Source organism: Pelophylax lessonae, assembly GCF_965119305.1.
Source record: "Pelophylax lessonae genome assembly, chromosome: 3".
Taxonomy (NCBI): Eukaryota; Metazoa; Chordata; class Amphibia; order Anura; family Ranidae; genus Pelophylax; species Pelophylax lessonae.
Window position 1 is genome coordinate 266,992,131 of NC_138770.1, and position 25,496 is coordinate 267,017,626.

Here is a 25,496-nt window from a genome sequence, read left to right on the forward strand (position 1 = left end):
CTAGTGGTCCCATTGAACAAAAGTTACAGTATTTTCACAGGCAAGCTGAAGTTAAATATATCTGCTAACTGTAAACTTAGTAACCTTAACAAATTATATACATATATACTTCTTATTCTTTATTAGCAATCCCTTGTTTGGAAGTGCAAGGTGCCAAATGCAGTTAGCAGCAGTGCCACTTGGGAGCTTAGTGTTTACAATTGACAGACTGAACTATAACTGCACAGGTTTATAGTTCAGCAATACCTCCAACACATAGGTTTTTGCAGCCTCCTATTACTTACAGCCCATGCTCACAGAGTACCTATCAATAAGGCAGTGCTAAAAGCAATGAGGATGTGTAAAGTGCAACAACGCACAGCGACCAATAAACTTTTAACTGATCTCACTAGTTTCTGTGCATTACTGGACTTTGCACACATTTGCACTGCATACCTTTAAAAATCTGAGTTTAATTTAAGGGCCATTTACAAAGCAGATGAGGCCTAGTCTGCCAAAAATCACACCATACGGTGAAAGAATAGTGACATTTACAATACAAGACAACAAATGCACTGTATGGTAGTGATGCTTCTACAGTGACTGTCCTCGTCAGTATAAAACATCCTGACAAAGATGCTTTGGACATCATACAGAGTCCAAAAATAATTTGATTTGTGTGCCAAGATCTTAGGGCTGTGAGGTGTGCGAGATACTTTTGATTTCAACAAGGTGAGTACCCACTATGAGAGTGTTTAAGGGGTTGATGTGGTGTTAGTTTAATGGTAAAGGGTATAGTAAGGTTAAGGTTTAATAGGTGAAATGGATTGATGGTGAAGAGTGAGGTTTTAGTACAAGAGCTTGTATGTTACTGGGATAGTGTTAGTTTGAGAATAGAGAAAGCATTGGGGTAAATGGAAACATCAGGTATAGTATTGGGAACTTAATTTTAAGGTTAGGTTAGGAGTAACATTTATAGGTTGGTGTGGTTAAGTGTTCTTTCTTTCTTAGATGTTAGGGTACATATTAAAAAAAACAAAATGGTTGGGGATGGACGGGGGCTATTAATAAGGCTAGGGCTACATGATATTTACCTGTTTGTTGCATGCTGAAATTAACTTGTGCTAATGAGATAATGGGCAGCAAGTAGGTAAAGCGTTTAAAATCAGAGATTTATTGGTTCATTTAATGCTAGGGATGCTTGAATGTTTTGTCACTTACATTTTTGGCACCAAAATCTGTGGCCCAAAATTAAACTCAGGTGCTGAATATCTATTTGAGTCAGTACCTGGACCTGTGCATGCATGGTCTGTTTTATGTCAAACATACTTTCCATTAACTCATGTGATGTGTGACATTTCCTAGTAATTTCTCACACTGAAGAGAAGTACACCCCAAATTATACTATAATGTGATTATTTGGGCAGTACAGTAAATAAAATAAGTATTACCAGATGTGGCTAGTTACACCCCCATCATGAAACCATTTATCAAAAATAGGGTTTATTAAACAGGGGAAAAGGGGAGGTGAATATTGCACAATGTGAAAAATTAAGTACACTTAAAGTCCTTCAAATTTGACACTGGATATCAATGTCAAGCCATGCTCCAGATTGTGTGCAAAGCTTGTGGTCTTGTGATTTAGGATGAGGTTTCAGTGCCCTATTGTGGAATAATAATCCATGTTCCTGGATGCAGTCTGTGGCCATAGTAGTTTCACCATGTATTAAATTTACAAACTCATGTCCATGTTTCCATGGGTACCATAGCCTCTTTAGTTCCCACTGATGGCAAGAGGTTTTCTCCAGACAAGAAATAGAAGGGCAGCTGAACCACAAACCCTCGAATCCTTTGCACCTCTTCATATGCTTTGGTTCGGTCCTGTGTGGCCAGTCCTGACTTAGAAAGGAACTCGGGCAAATGGAAATAGTTCAGCACTTCATCGCTGGGAAGACATCTGAAAACCTGGTATAATGAAATGCAAGTGATAAGTCCTATGCATACACACTAAGTCGCAAAGATGAACTACATTTAAAAAATATACTTTACTTTACCCATCAACTATGAGTATTCTCACGTGTGTAATGCTTACTAGCAGCTAAAAAAAAAATAATATTTCATTCAATTGTAATTTTCTAACACAAGTTACTATATTATTAGTGGCTATATAGCAACACCGATTGTTCTAATTGAGCATTCATAAAACATACCTAAAAAGCTTATATAAGCCTAAACTAATAAACTTTCGGGTTTAGGCTGATTAATCCGCAGCAGCGCTCCTGACCAGCCCCAGTATACTGATATAGAAGAAGCTGGCCTTCAATGTAATTGTGTGAAGCACTGCTGCAGATTAATCAGCCTGAATCAGAAAGTGGTTAAATAGTCCACTTTCTATCTCCCCGCACCCACTGAACATAGGGACCCGGAGAAGTTTTTATAAAAAAATAGCTGCACAGCAGGGGATTAGATCGTTGTTTCACAGAATTTTGGAGCCCCCGTCCGCTCTACCTCTGGCCCCCCACTGAGTTTGCAGAGCTGAGCCAAGACAGGAGGGCGACAGCTGGCAGGAGGGAAGGAGGCGACAGGAAGGTGAATCCCATGGATAGGAAATGTCATTGGTTGTTAAAGGGTAACTCCACTTTCGTGGAGAAAAATAATAGCAAATATAGAGTATACAATTTCAACACAAATCGTATTGTAATTGATTAAAAATTACCTTTTCTTTTCAATCTACAGCTGTTGTAGTTTTCTGAAATTGCAATGCAATATGGCTACCTGGAGCTGTTCTGTACACAAAATGTGTACTGACCACACCCCAGAAACAATTTCCTGCTTGTGTGATTGGCTCACCAATTTTCCCAGAAGTCTGTCTAAGATATGTCAGATTTCTGGCATCCTCTGCAATAAAAGGCCTTTTTTAGTGAGATACTTCCAATAGAAACACGTCTAAAGGGATGCAGGCCCAGCAGCTTCCCTCATTAGAGCCCTGCAGCTGCCACAGCTGACAGATAATTATAAAACCACTCCCATTTGACCCACTCAGCACAGAGGGACAGAGGAACAATCAATGATTTATTCAGAATAACAAAAGGTAGGAATCTGCAACAAAGTGTGTTAAAATCCTTGTAATGTACATAGATCACTTAGAGGGGAATGTTTTTTTCTCAACAAAAGTGGAGATACGCTTTAAGGATGCAGCGGCCCAGCGCTGAGACAGAATGGTTGTTAGGACAGGAACTGCCAGAGATATAATTGAACAGGTACCTATGGCAAAAACTCCCTTAACAGTTCATGTGTATTAATAGCGTTTCCAGAGAGCCATTGACATGAACTGCCAGTGAGAGGACTACGTGATAGAATGCAAAGTTTTTTTTTTTTAACATGACCCCTCTATTACATACACCTTGGCTTGTGAAGAGTGGAGTGAGAGTAGGAGTATAGAGATACTAATCCGGTAGAAACAACAGTGACTCAACAACATAATTCCAATCAACTGCCTTACAGATATATATATGTTTGCAAGACCATGCTGTAAATATGTGCAAACGTAGTCTAGTAACGCATTTTTAGATCATCTGCCTAAGTTTTTTTAGTATGCAAAAAGCACACACTGAAAACCCTGTAACCAGTATAACTGGTTGTTCATCTGTAAGAAAATGTTTTACCTATGTTTGTATTACCCAGAGATGCCTACAGTGACATGAAGAGAAGAAGAGGGAGCCACAAACTGTTAAGAGTTTTATGCATCTAAACAGACTGTTACAGTTTTGGGATTACCATCACTCGAAGCCTTGGTTCACACTGGTGCGGCTTCAAAATCGCGCTACTACAGTGTAATTTTAAAGCCGCGCATCAGTGCGACATGCACTGCCAATTTCATTGTGGCTTGCGACTTCATTTAACAGAAGTCTATACAAGCCACAATAAAAACGTCAAAAAATAGTGCAGGAACCTTTTTCTCAATTGCTGCGATATGAATCACGGCGATATGAACAGTTCCATTGTTGGCAATTGAGTGTGACTTGTCACGCGATTTGAACTGTAAAAAATTGCATGACAATTAACACTGGTGGGAACAGAGGCCTAGTGTTTTGACACAATGAAAGTTGTAAAAATGCATGCAGATTCATTAAGAGGACAGGCTGGATGTAATCAGTGCATTCTAAAGTTCTTCTGTTACACCTATCTTGAAAACTTAATGTTACATGTTTCCCAAAGTGTATCTAAAACATAAAGGTTTTTTTAGTTTGGCACAAAGTAGGGGAAAAAGTAGGAAAAAAAGTAGGTTAAACGCTCTGTTTTTATGATAATTTGTTTCTCCTCTGTGGAGATTCATCTGAGATGTCTCCTGAATAGAAGGTGATGAAAAATCAGTCACTGGTAAAGGAAGGGAGGTGACGTTTTTTAAAAACACTTATTCCTGCAACAACGGTCTAAGACTTGATTTCCCCTAACTTTAAAGAGATTTTCTTTCACTTCCTATTGTGTGTCTGGTACAGGAAGAGAGAGGAACAATCTGATCAAATAGGAGACAAAAAAAAACTGACCTGAATGTTAACCATTTCCTACAATATCCAAAACCAAAACAATACATGTAGATATACTTTAGAGTTTAATCACAAATAAAATAACACAAACAAAAAAAACATTTACCTTATCAAAAATGGTTGTGTTGCGTGCACTTGTGGCCACCCAAACCTCTTTAAAGAATCTGTCACTAACTGGGTCCTGGATGTTCGCAGAGGGATCATTGAGGCAACCAAGAAGCAGCCTAGAATAGAAAATTACTTACGTAGTAAGTACACAAGCCCGGCTTACGGTACTTTCTGACACTGGGTTCCATATTATAACATTATTACATTCAAAATGCACACTTACGGTATATTTTTTAATATGTCAGTATAATGTAGGCAGCAAACATATGTGGGTCAGCATATAAACATTTGTTTTTCGAAAAAAGACCATTTTAATAAATGTGGTTTCAAGTGACAGTTCATCAGTAAAAGTGTTGCGCCAACAGTTGTTGTGCCAACACAGTGACAGTGTCATAACCTTGACAGACTTATAGAAAGTTCAGTTAGATTTGGCCTACCTGAAACAATGCATGCGTAGTGACAAAGCAAATTTTCCAGCTTGATAATCCTCACTATCCATGACTGAAGGAACCATTTCTGTGTCCTGTATAATCACTGCCATCTCACTGTCACGCTTTCCCATCATGCTGCGGTCATTAATATTAGCAGAACCTGAAACGACGTATGAAAATGATGAATGGTCACATTAGAAGAACCGTAATGGCACAGGAAAACATTCTGGGGAATACACAGCATAGTAAAATATATATATATATTTACACACACATATATATATCTGCATACACACACTGCTCAAGAAAAAAAAAAAAAAAGGAACACTCTGAAAACACATCAGATCAATCTAATGCTGCATATCTATACTGATATGGAATAGGTAATGTGTTAGGAACAAAAGGATGCCACATCATTTGATGGAAATGAAAATTATCATTCAACCTACAGAGGGCTGAATTCAAAGACACCCCGAAAATCAAAGTGAAAAAATGATGCAGCAGGCTAGTCCATTTTGCTGAAATTTCATTGCAGCAACTCAAAATGGTTCTTAGTAGTTTGCATTGCCCCCATGTGCTTGTATGCATGCCTGACAATGTCAGGGCAAGCTCCTAATAAGATGGATGGTGTCCTGGGATATTTCCTCCCAGATCTGAAACCACAGCATCACTGAGCTCCTGAACAGACTGAGGTGCAACCTGGCGGTGTTGGATGAACCAAAACAATGTCCCAGGTGTGTTCCATTGGATTTAGGGCAAGCGAGCGTGGGAGCCACCATCAGGCCGGGCAATGTCATGCGCCGGGAGGAACCCAGGACCCACTGCACCAGCGTAGGGTCTGACAATAGGTCCAAGGATTTCATCCCGAATGGCAGCATAACGTTCTCTTTCACATCTGTCACATGTGCTGAGGGTAAACCTGCTCTCATCTGGGAAAAGCACAGGGCACAAGTGGCAGACCTGCCAGTGCTGGTCTTTAATGGCAAATGCCAATCAAGCTCCACGGTGCCAGGCAGTGAGCACAGGGCCCACTAGAGGACGTTGGGCCCTTAGACCATCCTCATGAAGTCTGTTTGGTGAGAGACATTTACACCAGTGGCCTGCTGGAGTTTGTTTTGTAGGGCTCTGGCAGTGCTCATCCTGTTCCTGCACAAAGGAGCAGATACCGGTCCTGCTCATGGGTCCTTCTATGGCTCTATCCAGCTCTCCTAGAGTAACTGCCTGTCTCCTGGAATCTCCCACATAATCTTGAAACTGCTGGGTGACACAGAAAACCTTCTGGCAATGGATGTGCCATCCTGGAGGAGTTGGACTGCCTGTGCAACCTCTATAGGGTCCAGGTATCGCCTCATGCTACCAGTAGTGAAACTTACCCTAGCCAAATGCAAAACTAGTGAAAAACAGTCAGAAAAGATGAGTAGGGAAAAAAATACACTTTAGGGGGGCAAATCTTTGGGGAAATGAAAAATGGAGAAAGATCTGGGATCCTTGGTAGAGGATAGACTAAGCAATAGCATGCAATGTCAAGCGGCATCTGCCAAAGCCGGCAGAATATTAGCATGCATAAAGAAAGGGATGTATTTCAGAGATAAAACTATAATCCTACCATTTTATAAAACTCTGGTCCGACCGAATCTGGAGTAGTCTGTTCAGTTCTGGTCGCCAGTCCTCAGGAGGGATGTGTTGGAGCTGGAGAGAGTCTAGAGAAGGGCAACTAAACTAATTAGGGGATTGGAGGACCTTAATTATGAAGAGCGTCTGCAATCGCTTGATTTATTCTCCCTGTAGAAGAGACGCCTGAGAGGTGACCTGATAGCAATTTATAAATACCTCAATGGTGATCTCAGCATTGAAAAAAAGCTATTCAGTTGAAAAGTATTGCATGAGGACTCGAGGGCATACAATGCGATTAGAGGAGAAGCGTTTTAACCTCAGGCAATGCAGGGTGTTCTTTACTGTTAGGGCTACAGGATTGTGGAATTCTCTACCACAAGAGGTGGTTTCTGCGGGAAGTATGGTTGCTTTCAAAAGACTCTTGGACGTACATCATAAGGATCAGAACATTCAGGGGTATGAGAGATGATTACGGCCACACACACCTACACAGGTTGAACTGGATGGACTATTGTCTTTATTCAACCTCAACTACTATATAAAACTATGTAACTATGTCGGTGGCCTCCACCTGTAAAACCATTCCTGTTTTGAAGGTTGCCTCACTGTTGCCCATCTAGTGCATCTGCTGTTAATTTCTTTAACACCAAAATAGCTGAAACTGATTAACAACCCCCTCTGCTACTTAACAGACCACATCAATATCCCAGGAGTTTAATTAACTTGGTGCTATGCTCTGATTAAAAAGTGTTCCTTTTAAATTTTGAGCAGTGTATATATTTATATATCCATCTCAATCTACCTATCTACATATAGATTTATAGAGTGAGAGGGAGAAATCAATATATAGTGTATATTTAGATATAAACACTCACTGGCCACTTTACTAGGTACACCTGGTTCAATTTATTGGAAACACAAATTTCTAATCAGCCAATCACATGGCAGCAACTCAATGAATTTAGGCATCTAGACGTAGTAAAGATGAGCATCAGAATGGGGAAGAAAGGGGATTTAAGAGACTTTGAACATTGCCTGGTTGTTGGTGCCAGATGGGCTGGTCTAAGTATTTAAAAAAAAACTGCTGAACTACTGTGATTTTCATGCACAACCATCTCTAAGTTTTACCGAGAATGGTCCGAAAGAGAAAATATCCAGTAAAATGCGTGATGTCAGAGGAGAATGGGCAAACTGGTACAAGATGATAGAAAGGCAACAACTCAAATAACCACTCTTTACAACCAAGGTATGTAGAATACAATCTCTGAATGCATCGTTTAAACACCACGGCCCACCTGAGTATTGTTGCTGACCATGTCCATCCCTTTATGACTACAGTGTACCCATCTTCTGATGGCTACTTCCAGCAGGATAATGCACCATGTCACAAAGCTCAAATCAGCTTAAACTGGATTCCGAAACATGACAATGAGTTCACTGTACTCCAATGGCCTCCCCAGTCACCAGATCTTAATCCAATGGAGCACGTTTGGAATGTGGTGGAAGGGGAGATTCGCATCATGGATGTGCAGGCGACAAATCTGCAGCAACTGCGTGATGCTATCAAGTTAATATGAAGCAAAATCTCAGAGGAATGTTTCCAACACCTTGTTGAACCTATGCTATGAAGAATAAGGGCAGTTCTGAAGGCAAAAGTGGGTCCGAACTGGTACTAGCTAGGTGTACCTAATAGTGGCTGGTGAGTATATATTTATCCATCTCCAGTAGGGTACTAGAACACAATACCCTAAGGTAAACACCTGACTCTCTCATTAATACACACACATCTAGGGGGAATGAATCTATTGCTAAAAATAAATACTGATAAAATGGAGGATAAAAAAAAAACATTGATAACCTCTATAGATATAGCTGAAAAAGTTACAAGGGTCATTTAAAATGATAGTATCTCTGTTAAGCCTGGCCATTCACAGAAATTGTAAGATCACAGCAAGCTGGTCTTAAAGTACTTAATAAGGATAGCGATTACTACCAGAGGGTTATGTGGTTAAAGATCTGTCCAGCAGAGGAAGTCTAGGTTAAGAGGTAGTGATACAATTGGGGGGCTCACAGATGATTCCTAGGGAGCAAAAAATAAAACACCACCAACTTGCCAGGGTCCCACAACTCTGCCAGTGGTTAATGTACATAATGGACGAGAAGAAGTCCAGCTTAAAAGAAAGAAACTGCTTCACTGATTCAAAAACATTTTCACTGTTTCAAGTGTAACTAGCTGAAACTAGAATGATAGAGAGAAAAGACGTACAGAGTGATACTCAGATAAAAAAATGAATTTGTAATTATTGACAAGTAAGAGCTTTTCTTCTATTCAGTTTTGCACTCCTTGTTTATTCTTCATTAGCACTTTACATTGAACTACACAGTTAAAAAAAACAAAAAAACAAACCAATATGCCTGTCACAGTCACATTAACATAGTAGAGCCATCTTGAGTGGACATTTTCAAACCGAAACCCACACAAACACACAGAAAACATGCAAAATCCATGAGGATGGCACCCCCAAAGTATGCCTGTCACGTGAGAAAAATGTTTTGTAGCCATTGCTGAAATTCTTTTGAAAATGCTGGTTGCTTGGTTGTGTCGGACTTTAAGACCTCTAAAGCCAGCCATAGGCGGTTCGAATCTTGACCGATTTAGCAGGGACCTGTGGTTGCAGGAAAGATAATCACACAATCTATGGCAGGCTTAAGTATACAAAATATATATATATATATACACAAATATATATATATATATATATTTTTTTTATCTTGCTGCAGATCCGTAACTCAATGTATTAAAGCCAAAGAATCTGTTCAACAACCAGGGAATTTGCATTACTAAAAGCTGCGGTTAGTCTACCTGTTCCTTACAGGTGAACTTTAAAGGCCAAGTTCAGGTTTGGAACAGGTTACATGTTCTTGCCCACTCTCCCCCCATAATCCTTCCCTCCCTGTGACAGCAGGTAGGAGTTTGTTCTCCCATTACCAGCTGTCACTTTATAAAAATCGGATTTTTGTAAGATCTTACCGTAAAATCCTTTTCTCTTAAGCTCATTGACAGACGTAGTCTTCTTGATTCTCAAGAGCTGGGTTATGTTGTCTCCGCAGGAGTAGGACTAGGCAGAAAGACAAAACGTTCTGGCTCCACCTTAGGGGCAGTCCCTGAGGGTATATCCTCCCTCTCTCTGCTACAGGGAATCAGTTCTGTTCTAAAGCAGTAACAGAGAATTTAACCCAACCCAACTCAATGATAGAGGGGCGGGTACTACGTCTGTCAATGAGCTTAAGAGAAAAGGATTTTACGGTAAGATCTTACAAAAATCCGATTTTCTCTATCGCTCATTGACAGACGTAGTCTTCTTGATTCTCAAGAGCTGGGACATCCAGAAGCAGTGCCACAAATGAGGGGTGGGATTGACAAAAATCAAAATCCAATCTAGAAGGCCCAACCGGTGCCAAACTAGAAGTTTTAAAGGCTCATTATAAACAAAGAATGAGACTCAAAAGAAAAATTTTCAACGGAAAAAAACCCTCGAGGCAGACCACTGGTCTCCTCAAATGGCGGCCTGCAAAACCTTGCGGCCAAACACGGCATCAGATGATGCCATTACATCAACTTTATAATGTTTTGTAAAGGTATGCACCGACGACCAGGTAGCCGCCTTGCACACCTGGACCACTGACGCCTGATGGCGAAAGGCCCATGACGCACTAAGCGCCCGAGTGGAGTGCGCCTTAACAGGGAACGGGGGCTCCCGACCCTTAATAGAATAAGCCTGTACCACCGTCTGTCTGATCCATTTGGAAATGGTCGCGGCAGATGCAGGCAACCCCTTTTTGGGTCCATCCGGGATCACAAAAAGTGAATCCGTCTTGCGAAACGAGTCTGTCGTTTTAAAGTATACCCTGATCGCCCGGACCACATCCAAGGAGTGTAAAGCAAACTCCCGAGGATGACTGGGCTTAGGACACAGGGAAGGTAATACAATTTCTTCATTCAGATGAAATTCTGAAACCACTTTTGGTAGGAAGGATGGATTCGGACGAAGAACCACCTTATCTCTATGAACCACCAGATATGGGGAACGACAAGATAATGCGGCCAGTTCTGACACCCTGCGTGCAGAAGTAATAGCCACCAAGAAGGCCACCTTCTGGGACAACGTAGATAGAGGAATCTCCTTAATATCTTCAAAGGGAGGTTTCTGAAGAACCGACAATACTAGATTAAGATCCCAGGGTGGTAACGGCGCGCGCACTGGCGGAGCCAGATGTCGCACCCCCCGGATGAAATTCCGCACCAAGGAATGAGTAGCCAAAGGCTTCTGAAAGAAGATAGCTAATGCTGAGACCTGACCCTTGATAGTACTCAAGGCCAGTTTCTGCTCAACCCCTTGTTGCAGAAAAGCTAATATTCGACTAACCGAATAAGACCGTGGACGGAACCCCAGAGGTTCACACCATGCAATGTAGGACTTCCATGTGCGATGATAAATCTTTCTGGAAGTCGCTTTCCTTGCTTCAACTAGAGTAGGAATAACTGAAGCTGACAAACCTTTGTCCTTCAGCACCTGGGTCTCAATAGCCAGGCCGTTAAAGCCAGCGATCGTAAAGCAGGATGGAAGATCGGTCCCTGAGACAGTAGGTCCTCCCTGAGAGGAAGTCTCCACGGGACGTCCGCCACCAGTCTGACCACGTCGGCGTACCAAGCTCGACGAGGCCAGTCCGGAGCTACCAGAATAACTGGAATTCCTTCCTCCTCTATCCTGCGAAGAAGTCTTGGCAGTAACCCGAGAGGAGGGAAGGCATACATTAGCTGGTATTGCCCCCACGGGGCGATCAGTGCGTCTGCGGTCTCTGCTAGAGGATCGCGGGAGCGAGCCACGAATCTCTGTACTTTCCTGTTGAATCGTGATGCCAACAGATCCACATCCGGGGTGCCCCACCGTAGGCACAACTGGTGGAAAACTTCTGGATGGAGGGACCATTCCCCCTGATCCAGAGTCTGACGGCTGAGATAATCTGCCTGCCAATTCTCCACCCCCGGAATGAACACCGCAGAGATAGCTGGAACAAATCGTTCCGCCCAGCGAAGAATGCAAGCCACTTCTTTGGCCGCTCGGACACTCTTGGTGCCCCCCTGGTGATTGACATAAGCCACGGCCGTGGCATTGTCCGACTGGATCCGAACCGGGCTGCCCTGGAGCTGCTCGGTCCAGTGAATCAGACAAAGTCTGATCGCTCTCAGTTCCAATACATTTATCGGCCACCTGGATTCTTCCAGGGACCAAAGTCCCTGGACAGATAACTGACCGAGAATTCCTCCCCATCCGGATAGACTGGCATCCGTGGTCACTATCGTCCAATATATTGGCAGAAATTACTTTCCCTGGCTGAGCATCGGAGACCGAAGCCACCAGACCAGAGACTCTCTGGTCTGTTTGCTCAATCGGATCTGATTGTCCAGGGATTCCGGATTCCGATTCCATCTTAGAAGAATCTCTTGCTGAAGAATTCGGGTATGGGACTGGGCAAATGGGACTGCTTCGAAGGAAGCCACCATCAACCCCAGAACCCTCATGCAAGTTCGAAGAGAAGACCAGCTGTTGGATAGTAACAACTGGACTGCTAACTGAATCTTCCGGAGTTTCCCTACCGGAAGAAAAACCCTTCTCGATCCCCAGAGAGAGAGAGAGGGACCCCCAAGGCTCACCAACCGATGCAGTGAAGTTTCCAACCAACTGCAGTCAGCGTCTGTCTTTTACAGACTGGAAGGAGCTGTTGCTTTTTTCCCGGGTAGAAGGACGTGGCTCCGCCCCCTGTGTACGCCTTCCGGCGTTCCCAGCTTTCCACGAGGTAGCTGGGCTCATGAAACATGGCCGCCCCCATACAAGAGACAATAGACTCCAAAAACATGGCGGCCGGCGTGACCTGAGGACATACATGCACTTGGTCTACGGCAAAATGGTGGCGGACCGCCAAAATCGTTTTCCCAGCACATCCACCTGCATCTCTGCTAAGTGGCGATTTATTGATCTACAGGAGATACACTACAAATAAGGTAGGATTATACCTCCTATGTCTGCTGTAATGCTACAGTCTGCTGGGTAGAGTGTTAGCTCTCAAACCAAGTCCACTTCCCACCAAACACATACTGTATTTACAAGGGGGACTTTTAGTGTCAGATATATACTGACCATGTATGGAGGGGCCCATAATTCATACTGCCTCATAACGAGGAAAGAAAAAAGGGAACGTTTACTCACCATACCGAACCGACAGGCACCCTCTCTTCACAATACCCTCTCCACCGGGGTGGGGGGTTGTGGACCACTCCGGACGCCTCGACTCTCTGGTTCCTGGCGTCCAAGCGAGACTTTTAACTCGCCAGGTCAGTCCCTCCACTGGGACTCCGTCGCGGCCGACCCAGCGCGGAGCTCTGGTCTGCACGCGCTCGTAGGCAGAAACCGGGGTGACCAGCCCGTCGCCCGGCCCCGCATACTTACTTGAATGTGTCGCGGCCGACCAAGCGCAATGCAATGGTCTGCGCGCTCGTAGGCCGGCTGGGGTGACCACTAGTGTCGCCCAGTCCGGCGTATTTGCTTGAAGATCTCACAGGAAAAAAACACTGGAGAAAAACTGCCTAAAAAAAAAAATCTTTTTTTTTTTTTTTTAAAGAAAAAAATCTTGCCAGGACCAAAAAGATCCCAGCAAGGAACTTAGGTCCTTACTCCTGACTAGACAGAAAAAAACTGATTCCCTGTAGCAGAGAGAGGGAGGATATACCCTCAGGGACTGCCCCTAAGGTGGAGCCAGAACGTTTTGTCTTTCTGCCTAGTCCTACTCCTGCGGAGACAACATAACCCAGCTCTTGAGAATCAAGAAGACTACGTCTGTCAATGAGCGATAGAGAAAACAGCACAGCTGTGCAGGGCCCTACTTACAAAGCAACATCATTCAGTCCCAGTGAATGAATAAACTACAAGAACGGTCTTCCACTGTGGCAGATGGACTTGTAGCTTCAATGGGTTGCAGGGGTGCAGATGAGTGCTCTCATAGTCCACTGACATGTCCTCTGGCTTTCAAACAGAAAACCTATACAGAGGTAATGGCTGAAAGCCTGAAGAAATGTCTGCAGGAGCCCAAATTGCGCTTGTGATTTATTATAGGTACCTTTATAGCGCCGTCAATTTTTACACAGCTCTTTACATATATATTGCACATTCACATAAGTCCCTGCCCTCAATGAGATCTACTGACCCGTAGGTGCAATAATTTCCAGGCTAGTGCAGGAAAAAAAATAGACATTTTTTTATCTGCAAAAACATGAGCATTTTATTTTTTTTCTCTAAAGGTGAATTTATCCTTTAACCACTTTAGCCCCGGAAGATTTTACCCCCTTCCTGACCAGGCCCAATTTTGCTATTCGGCACTGCACTAATTTAATGGACAATTGTGCCGTCGTGCAACGCTGTACCCAAACCAAATTTAAGTTATTTTTTCCCCCACAAATAGAGCTTTCTTTTGGTGGTATTTGATCATCTGTGCGATTTTTATTTTTTGCGCTATAAACAAAAAAACAACGACCATTTTGAAAAAAACACAATATTTTTCACATTCTTTTATAGGACATTCTCAAAAAAAAATTTTAAAATCTAAATTTTTTAACATTTTAGGCCAATTTGTTTTCTGCTACATATTTTTGGTAAAAAAAAAAAAAAAAAAAAAAAATCGCAATAATTTGATTGGTTTGCGCAAAAGTTATTGCGTCTACTAACTATGAGAAAGATTTATGGAATTTTAATTGTTTTTTTTTTTACTAGTAATGGCGGCGATCTGCGATTTTTTGCAGGACTGCGACATTGTGGCGGACAGATCGGACCCCTAACTGACATTTTTTACACTTTTGGGGGTACCAGTGACATTACTACAGTAATCAGTGCTAAAAATATGCACTGTTACTGTAATAATGCCATTGGCAAGGAAAGGGTTATTACGGTTGGTGATCAAGGGGTTAAATTTGACCCTAGGGGAGTAATTCTAACTGTGGGGGGGTTGGGCTTGTGAAATGATCACAGAAACATGCGATTCTAGTGTAGCACCCTACAGGTAGGCGCTAGGTAAAGGTATAGTGGGCCTTGTTTGCCTAACAGCAGGGCTGTGATTTATTAGTCAGGGTGTCATGGTTTTCAGGTGTGCCTGTTGAAGGGGGGAGTCTCCCCACTGGCTCCTGTGAGAGGCTTCTCATCGGGCAGTGGAGGAAACCCAATCAGGGGACACATCCAGGCTTGTAACTACCGCAGAAGGCAGATTATGCTGCAAAGGATTCTGGGAGTGGGTATAAGTTTGGGGGTGGCACATGACACAATGTCTTTGGCGGGAGCAGAGTCCCAGGATGGAGAGTGCAGCTGTCTCTCCTCCTGTCTGAGGGAAGAGCATGTCTCGGGGTATCGCCTGAGAATCCAGAGAGTGCTGAGTTGAGCAGGGGGATCTGGTGTGCCGAGAACCTGTGGAGAGTGAGAGGGGTCCAGTTCCAGGAAAGCCTACACAGGTCGTGAGTACTGCGGATTGCCCCTGGGGGTCTTCTAGAGTCAGAGGAGACCACTCTGGAAGAGGTTCTGGGATCCAGTGCCAGCTAGCTGAAACCTTGGTTGAGGGCCCTGAAGTTACAGAGGGGGGTGCATAGACAGTGAACCCGAAGAGTTCAAGGCTAAAGGGGGCACCTACTAATGGGCCCTGAATTGTATAGTGTGTGCCAGTTCAGTTGGAATGTACAGTTCGACAGGATTCTACAACATACTACCTCAAGCCAAAGCAAGGCGGGAGGGAAGTATTCAGTGACTTGTTGCAGTATAACAGTGTTGTTGGTTCTACAATTTCACAATCCTGGATCTTCTGGACTACAAGTCAAGGATTCAGCACTTCTCTTAGGTTACAGAGTGTTCTCAGAGATAGTGGGTGTTGGCTGGCGCCGGCTTGCGTCAAGGAAGCGCCAACAGGCATTTTTCAGGAACAAAGTCCCAAGTGGCAATTTGCCTGTTGGAGCCAGCCTGCCGCAGTACATCTGCGGCGGCTGGTGGAAAAGTGGCTAAAAGATAGCTAGAGTACTACACGTTTAGCCTTTGTGTTGTCTTTATAATAAGACAGTCTAGTCACAAAGCAAAAAATGATGCTACAGAATAGTGTCAATACAATGTGAAAAAACTGTGTATATTGTTTTCTTATATTAGCCAGTTAGTATATAAATGATACTGCTAAGTGCAATTTCCCACCTCTGTTTACAATGCTTCCCTATGGCTTTTGGTTCTTCCAGCAAACACTCCACTAATAGGTAAAATGTCTCCATCTGCAAAGATTCCAGCACTGGGTGCATGCTAAGCTACAAAAATACAATTCCTGACTAGCATATATAGTGAGCAGTGTTTAAAAATCCCAGTATACAACACATTATCTAGTGCAGACCCACAACTGTAGTAAACTTAAAACAACATAAAACAAACAGCAACACAAACGGCAATTTTAAAACATTTTGCCTTTAAAGTATTATGTACAGCTGATTTGAATAAGTCCACACAAGGCAAGGCTTAAAAATACAGCATTCAGGACACTTTCCCCACTTAAATACCATGCAGGACGATAGTAGGAATGCCTCTTATAAAAAAAAATAATAGATTGTGGATAACATAGTGGACGGCATACAGTGGGAAAATTATTTTTTGATCCCCAGCAGATTTTGTAAGTTTGCCCACTTACAAAGAAATAAAGGGTCTATAATTTTTATCATAGGTGTATTTTAAATGATAGAGACAGAATATCAACCAAAAACCCAGAAAGAACATGATACAAAAGTTATAAATGTAGTTGCTGTTCAGTGAATAAAATAGGTATTTGATCCCCAAGCAAAACATGACTACGTACTTGGAGGTGAAACCCTTGTTGGCAAGCACAGAGGTTAAGATGTTTCTTGTAGTGGTTTACCAGGTTTGCACACATCTCAGGAGGGATGTTTATCCACTCTTCTTTATACATCTTCTCTAAATGCTTAAGGTTTCTTGGCTGTCGCTTGGCAACTCAAAGTTTTAGCTCCCTCCATACATTTTCTATAGGCTTAAGGTCTAGAGACTGGCTAGGCCACTCCATGACCTTAATGTGCTTTTTCATGAGCCACTCCTTTGTTGCCTTGGCTGTACGTTTTGGGTAATTGTCATGCTGGAAGACCCATCCACGACCCATCTTCTGTGTTCTGGCTGAGGGAAGAAGGCTCTCATTCAAGATTTTACAATACATGGCCCCATCCATTGGCCCCTCAATGTACAGCCCCAAATCATAATGTTTTCACCTCTGTGCTTGATTGTAGGGATGGTGTTCTTAGTGTCATAGTCAGCATTTTTCATCCTCCAAACACAGCAAGGCGAGTTAATGCCAAAAAGACTTAATTTTGGTCTCATCAGGACAACAACACTTTCTCCCAATCCTTCTCGTAATCATTTAGATGTTCACTGGTGAATTTCAGACAGGCCTGTACATGTGTCTTCTTGAGGAGGGTGACCTTGTGGGCTGCAGGATTTCAATCCATGGTGGCATATTGGGTTACCAATGGTTTGTTTGGGGACTGTGGTCCCTACTGCTTTGAGATCATTCACAAGCTACTCTATGTAGTCCTGGGCCCTTACTTTTCTCATGGTCATCTTTACCCCATGAGGCAAAATCTTGCATAATGCTCCAGACCAAGGGCAATTGAGAGTTATTTAGTATTTCTTCCATTTGCAAATAATCGCTCCAACAGTTGTCTCCTTCTCACTAAGCTTCTTACTGATGGTCTTGTAGCCCATTCCAGCCTTCTGCAGGTCTATGATCTTGTCCCTGGCATACTTTGACAGCTCTTTGGTCTTGCCCATAATAGTGAGGTATGAATGGAAGAAAAACTCTGTGGTCAGGTGACTTTTATACACATAACGAGTTGTCGTTAGAACCTTTCTAAATTGACAGGACTAATCTGTGTACCACATGATCACATACTGTAGGAGCCAGAATGATTGTTGGTTGGTAGGGGATCAAATACTTTTTTTACTCACTGAACTGCAACTCAATTTATAACATTTGTATCATGTTTTTTTCTGGATTTTTGGTGGATATTCCGTCTCTATCATTTAACAACTTGCCGTCTGCTCACGTTGAGCCTACTGCGGCAAGTGGTTCGTTATCGTCTGACGACGTAGACCTACGTCGTCAGACACTCCCCTTTCTCGGCGGCGCGCGCCGCCGGAGGCTCGCTCCCGCTGTATTCAGTCACAGCGGGAGTCGGGCCAGGGGAGGAGCAGCGGCGATCGCCGCTGCTCTTCCCCGATCGTCGGGGAATCGAGTGTGGAGATCCGCCCGCCTGTGTAAACACAAGCGGGCGGATCTCTGAAGTGACAGGCAGGGTCAGATTGCAGGGTTCAGCATAGTTGAACCCTCGATCTGTCCTTGTGTCACACAGTCACCTCCCCCCCACACGTCAGTAAGCACCAGGCATACATTAACTCCTCCCTCTCCAATAAAATTAACCCCTTCCCTGCCAGTGTCATTTTTACAGTAACAGTGCATATATCTGGCACTGATTACTGCAGTAATGTCACTGGTACCCCCAAAAGTTTCAAAAATGTCAGTCAGGGGTCCGATCTGTCCACCGCAGTGTCGCAGTCCCGCAAAAAAAAATAAGAAAAATTGCAGATCGCCGCCATTACGCGTTAAAAAAAAAAACACCAAAAATGACAGAAATCTTTCCCTCAGTTAGTAAACGCAATAACTTTTGCACAAACCAATCAAAATACGCTTATTGTGATTTTTTTTACCAAACATAGGTAGCATAAAACAAATTGGCCAAAAATTTAAAAAAAAAATTGATTTTTAAATTTTTTTGGGGGGAATTTCATATAAAAAAATGTGAAAAATATTGTTATTTTTTCAAAATAAACGCCATTTTTTTGTTTATAGCGCAAAAAGTAAAAATCGCACAGGTGATCAAATACCACCAAAGGAAAGCTCTGTTTGTGGGAAAAAAAGGACGTAAATTTCGTTTGGGTACAGCGTCGCACGACCGCGCAATTGTCCGTTAAAGTTGCACAGTGCTGAATCGCAAAAAGTGTCCCAGACGTAAGACAGCAAAATCCTCTAGTGGTAAAGTGGTTAAAGTACACCTATGATTCAAACTATAGACCCTTTATTTATTTGTAAGTGGGCAAACTTACAAAATATGCAGGGAATCAAATAAATAATTTCCCCCACTGTATGTAATCTGGTTGAAAAAAAAGATACAAGTCCATCAAGGTTAGCCAACATAGAAAAAAAAAACACACACACACACACATAGAAAATCTCCATATAAATAAATCCTATACCAACAGTTGATCTAGAGGAAGGCATTGTACGGTTTAAACTGGGGTCCCTTGGTAAGTGTTGCTGCAGGTGTGCAGCCCCAGGAACTGAAGCACAAAAGTTTCACTACTGGACCCTGACAGATAGAAGGAATGCTTAGGTGTTAAAAGTGAAATATCAGCTTTGGATGGAATGATGTAATTTGTTTCATCTTTATGCACCATCATAACATGTATATTTATGGGAAAGTTTTGAATACATTTGAATAGATTGGTGCCCAAAGACCTTTCCCATGCAGCACATATGACCAAGTTGGCCAAGGTATTGGTTTTGGTGCTATTAGCGCAAACAACATTTGTTGTACCGTGTCTGCTCACTCAAACGATGCAATTTCACATTACCACTGGGCTGACAAATATTAAAACCTATTCACGTTGAGCAGCATTAGTAGATGATCTGTTGTGCAGTATAATTAATTTTACAGCTAGTTCTCTTCTAATCATTATGTTCAAATATGCAGTTCTAGCACTAACTCACTGAATGCAGTTCATTAGGAGAAGGATGCAGGTTATTTGATTTGTGACTTGTAAACACATAAGCTTTATTAGCCATATTGCACCCTGTCCAATCTTCCTAAACCTAATAACAGAATGGATTCCACGCAGCTGTTCTAGAAGCATCAGTGATATTAAGTAATAAAAAGAGGCTCAAGGATAGAATATGCATCTGTTTTCTATAATCCCACGTGTGAAATAAGGTAATAAAACTGCAGATCTTAAACAAATGGCAGCCATATGCTCAATTTTGCAATAGTTTTATCACAAGCTCTCTGACTGGGCTGCGGAATGCTAATGGAATTTAGACTGGAGTGGCTACCTTAGCTGTCTTAATCAGGCCCTGCATCTTGTGATTTGTTACCAATTAAATACATACAATTAGAGTGTATTTTTGTGTGGTAATGAAAAACTCCAATCCAATGGCAAAACAGGACCTTGTTAAAAAAAACAAGGTGGGCTGAAATGACTACATACAACCAAGGAAACAGTCACATGAAAATGTGCTGCAAATGTACAAAAAAGAATGGCCTTAAAGGGATACTAAAGTCATCATTTTTTTATAACAAACATGTTATATTCACCTGCTCTGTGCAATGGATTTGCAGCTGCTCTGTGTCCATTCAGACACAGAGCTGTTGCTGGGCCTTGCCCCTGCTCTCTCCTCGCCGGCTCACTGACTGATTGACCGCAGCAGAAGCCAATGGAGCCAACTGTTGTATCTCATCCAATCAGGAGGGTAAGTCCCCAGACTTTGTGGCTCTCGTGCAACATTGCTGGATTAAGAGGGAGCTCAAGTATTAGGGGGCTGCTGCACACAGGTGTTTTTTTTTTTTATCTTAATGCATAGAATGCATTAAGACAAAAAAACCTTCTGACTTTAGAACTACTTTAAAGGGGGCCACAAATGGTGGTTTGTGGCCGCTGCCCTCGGTTCCCCTTTAAAAATGTACAGGTAAGATTACCTCAAGTGTTTAGGGCTGTTGCTCCTTTAAGAATTTTCCTTACCTGTCCAGGTAAATGTAATTGGTGGAATGTTATCACGTGCTTTTCCAGAATTTTCCACAGCTTAGGAATTCTGTATAAAAGGCATCCATCAATTGGGATCAGCTGCAGTTGGCCAGCGACATAGGACAGTGAGCGCACCACCCACCCTCCCTGTCATAGACGCTTTATGTGGTTTGTCACCCTTAACCAAGGGGGGGCTTGTTAATCAATTTGGTGACTAAGCAATTTGGTTGTTATATTACGATATTTGTTGAACAAATCATTTAGGATGTATATTCTGATTTAAATAAACCAATGAAGCGCCACTGTAAATTTTCTTACCAAACACTTGTTTGTTTTCGTCGATTCTTACTTATAGTTAAATAGTTACATAATAGGTGAGGTTGAATAAAGACAATAGTCCATCCAGTTCAACCTGTGTAGGTGTGTGTGGCCGTAATCATCTCACATAACCCTGAATGTTCTGATCCTTGAGATGTACATCTAAGAGTCTTTTGAAAGCCACCATACTACCCGCAGAAACCACCTCTTGTGGTAGAGAATTCCACAATCTTGTAGCCCTAACAGTAAAGAACCCCCCACGTTGCCTGAGGTTAAAACGCTTCTCCTCTAATCGCATTGTATGCCCTCGAGTCCTCATGCAATCCCTTCGACTGAACAGCTTTTTTTCTAAGCGGAGATCCCCATTGAGATATTTAAAAATTGCTATCATGTCCTCCCTCAGGCGTCTCTTCTCCAGGGAGAATAAATCAAGCGATTGCAGACGCTCTTCATAATTAAGGTCCTCCAATCCCCTAATTAGTTTAATTGCCCTTCTCTGGACTCTCTCCAGCTCCAACACATCCCTCCTGAGGACTGGCGACCAGAACTGGACAGAATACTCCAGATGCGGTCGGACCAGAGTTTTATAAAGTGGAAGGATTATAGACTTATCTCTGGAATTCATACCTTTCTTTATGCATGCTAATATTCTGCTGGCTTTGGCAGCTGCCGCTTGACATTGCATGCTATTGCCTAATCTATCATCAACCAAGACTCCCAGATCCTTCTCCATTTTTGATTCCCCCAAGGGTTCCCCCCCTAACGTGTATTGTGCTTTTATGTTTCTAGTCCCCAAGTGCAAAAGCTTACACTTCTCCACGTTAAACCTCATTTGCCATGTCGTTGACCACTCCGTTATTTTGTCCAGGTCATCCTGTAGGATATCTGCTTCATGCTGTGCAGTTATTGCCCTGCCCAATTTTGTGTCATCTGCAAAAACTGATATCGAACTACTGATCCCGTCCTCAATGCTGTTTATGAATAAATTGAACAAGGTTGGTCCCAGGACTGAGCCCTGGGGCACCCCGCTTGCCACCTCAGACCAGTCTGAGTATGCGCTGTTTATTACCACCCTTTGGACACGCCCTTTTAGCCAGTTCCGTATCCAAGAGCCAACCCTGCTGTCGATACCTGCAGACCTTATTTTATAAATTAAGCGCTTATAAGGAACTGTATCAAACACCTTAGCGAAATCCAAGTACACCACATCCACTGGTCTGCCCCTTATAGTATATTAGTTGGGGTCTGGTGGGGTGTGTGCAATCCTATGTAAAGATTTTTAGCACACTGTAAAGATAACCACTAACTGAAAAAACTTGCCTTTCAGATTAAACCTATTTTCTGCAACATTAAGTTCTGGTTCACACTAGTGTGGTGTGGCAATATTTCACGTTAAGTGTGTTGGTGCCCTAAAATGCCATTCAATTTGAATGGCACTCCTGCAGTGCTACTGTGCGTTGTGTTCCCAAAAAAGATCAGGTGTGTTGGTGGCCCATTCAGATACAAGTTTAGGCATGACCTCAAATGCATGTGCTACCACACCGTGCAAACGCAAACACAGCCTAAGAGGTTTGTATTTTTGGAAACCTAGCATAACATATAGGTTATCAGTATAATTAAATTGAAGCAAAAAGTCCTGAAATTCACCATTTATTTTTATTTCTCACACACCATAGTGCCGCAGACTATGGCTGGACATACCCCCGGACAACACGTTACCGCTGAAACAGTTGATACCCAATTGTAAGCTACACCGTTGATAGGTTTTTGAGGTTTACTTGTTTATTGGATATATTTTTGTTCATGTGTGTACATCCTCTCTAGATACTTGAACCATGCCTACTCCTGATGAAGTGAATCCTCACAAAATGCGTTGAGTTCTACACAGGCAATTCCATCAATTACAAGTTTCCATTATGTGCCTTTGTTTCATGACCTTATCATATTCCTATTATGTACCAGAATGTACCAGGATAACATTGTATTACTTTGTACTATTGTTTTAGACCACTTATATCCATATGTGCATCATTCATGTTTATCCCACTACCATGGGTTACATGCTTTTACTGAGCATTTTGGTTTTACTAATATTTGGTCTATAGACTCTCAATAAACAGAAAAATGTATTATTATCTATCTGGTCCTTCTCATCATGTATTCATAATTTATTCCGTAGCTGGTCACACCTCATATAAAAGTCCCATTTTGTTTTTGCTTTTGTTCTCTTGCTAGATCGCATTAGGGATGGAGACCCTTTTGGTCATGACCCTCATATAAAGCCCCAACTTATCACCCCCCCCCCGTGTTTGTACATAGTGCCTCAGAACTCAAAATGAGTTTTCGTTTAAAGAACTATGACTTCATTTATTCTTTGATGCAATCATACACCCGTCTCCTTGAAGTAAGCAGAAATCTTTCCAGACTGAAGGAAATGCCCTCTTAAACTGGTTTCACTGGAACAAGTGTCCACATTTGATTTCTCCTCTACTGCTGTTCTTGTGACAAACCAACATTTTAGATTTTCCTTTACTTTCTGTCCAGTTGAAAAAAGGTCACCAGGACAAAGAAGAGACTAAAGCAATAAAAACTGAAAAGGGTGTCAATCATTTACCAATGGAGATAATACACAATACTACACTATAAGCAGCTATATTTTACCAAAAAACTGAAGTTTATCTTTAAAGTTCTCTATCTACATAATTATGAATATGTTTATAGAAAAATGTGATTCCAGAGTACAGACAATGCCAGAAAAATTCTAATATCAAAGCACTCTGTGTTCTTCAAAGAACAGATAACAGGTTTGTCAAGTTTAATTACTAAACTTGACTTTGATTCAAGACAGATGGGTCCTATTCTGACAGTTAGCCCACTCTTGATGCTTGCTATTTTTTCTGCAGAATTCAACCATCCGTAGACATATGAAAACTGATAATCCCATAAACAATACTTTTTAACAACTATTTACGTTGAAACAGAAAGCTCCAGTTTCATTAAAAATTGTAATCCGCCTGGATTTCTATTATTGAAAGTGTGGTGCCAAAGCAACACCCTGCTGCTAGGCTCCCCTTTAGGCCTCTGTAAACACCAGAACTGCTCTCTGAGGACCAATCCCTGTTCAGCTTGCTCTGCAGAGAACATTTGACAGGCATTCCCTGTTTTAAATCCCTATATGCTGGACAACCGAGTCACAACTGTGTGAATTGTGCAAGGTTGCGGTGCGGCACCATTTACTTCAATAGGTCGCCTTCAGTGGGCAGTAGTGCCTGCGGCGGGGGGTACAATTCTTGCAACGGTCAAAGAAAAGAACTGCTGCTGCAACAAGTATGCAACCCAGGCCGCTGCCTTTCCAAGTAAAAGCGGGAGTGGTTGAGTGGTGACACAAACGTGGCTCAATCCAGGTGGTTTTACTGCCCCCCATTAATGTAAATGAGCCCTTACAATAATCCATGCTTTAATGGTCCTTATCAGTTTTAAAAACTGCTGAGATAACTGTATTTTTCTCAATGATTGGAGACAAATGTGCAGCCTATAAATATATAGCTCCAAGACTGTACCCCAATCCTCTCCTCACCACGTGGCCTTCCACTAACCAAGTGTTTATATATTAGTTTAAATACCTGATATGCATATGCTTGTTCCTGGTTAGTGACTGTAGTGAGGTATGACTGCCCAGGTACCAGCACTTTCAAAAGTAAATCAGTAATCCCAACTCCCATATTTCTATCCTGACATGGGTTCCCCCTAATGTCCTAAAAAGGACATTTACGTGTCAATTGGCAGCCAGCTATTACTTTCTCTTACATTACCCCATTATTTGTCAGTAGATGTATACAGTTAATACAAGGTTTTTTTTTTTATTTATTTTTTTGTGACCGAAACTGGATTTAATTTTTAAAGGAAAAAAAAAAGACAAGCTTAATTAACATTCCAAAAACTATCAAGCAGTAGAGATAAGGATTTCTAATCTTCCAATGTATGCCTGTGGTTCGTTTTACAATCCAGTCGTCAACTGGTTCCAGAGCACTATGTATGAAGCAAATATAGAGGAGCAGAATGCGCTCATTAATCTGAAATTGTGATTCAAGTGGAAATTTTAAATGAACTGGTTCCTGGACAAAAGCTATTTAGCTCTACTGGCTGTACTCCTTTTGAATGAGCATAGTCTATATTCTAAGAAGCTTGATACTTGCCTAAATACCACACATAATTTGATAAATAAGCAAGCACATTTGCAAGGAGGCTTTTAAAATGTTATTTGTCTCCTTTGGTCATTACAATTTTAACTACAGCTAAGAAGAGAACCAAAAAGAGTGAAACGTGAACCTCAAGCCCCCTATGAATATTTACCTTACACCACCAGTAGACAGGTCATCCCTTCTTCCCCCCACCACTTTTTGTTTCAGCGCTAGAATTACAACAAAGCAACAGCACAAAGGAAATCCTTAGAGACATTATTTTAGGTTCTAGAAGATTTCTTATGTGCTGCAGGAGTTTATCAAACTACCTGCAAGACAACCCACTTTTTGGAGTTCTGCCTACCTTGCAAATCTACATAAATGCAAAGAAAA

General features: G+C 42.1%; 1 protein-coding gene across 6 annotated transcripts in view; it reads right to left on the bottom strand.

Annotated features, from left to right (window-relative positions):
* Positions 1-1,526: 1,526 nt before the first annotated feature.
* PLD1 (phospholipase D1) overlaps positions 1,527-25,496 on the bottom strand; it is a 316,806-nt gene continuing 292,836 nt past the window's right edge. For all 6 annotated transcript variants that reach the window (XM_082249865.1, XM_082249866.1, XM_082249868.1 and 3 more), the window contains 3 exons: positions 5,072-5,225; positions 4,633-4,750; positions 1,527-1,944 (listed from right to left, as the gene is read on the bottom strand). In XM_082249865.1, the coding sequence (XP_082105991.1) occupies positions 1,720-1,944; positions 4,633-4,750; positions 5,072-5,225 (497 nt within the window). In that variant the 3' untranslated portion in view covers positions 1,527-1,719. The remainder of the gene's footprint in view (positions 1,945-4,632; positions 4,751-5,071; positions 5,226-25,496) is intronic.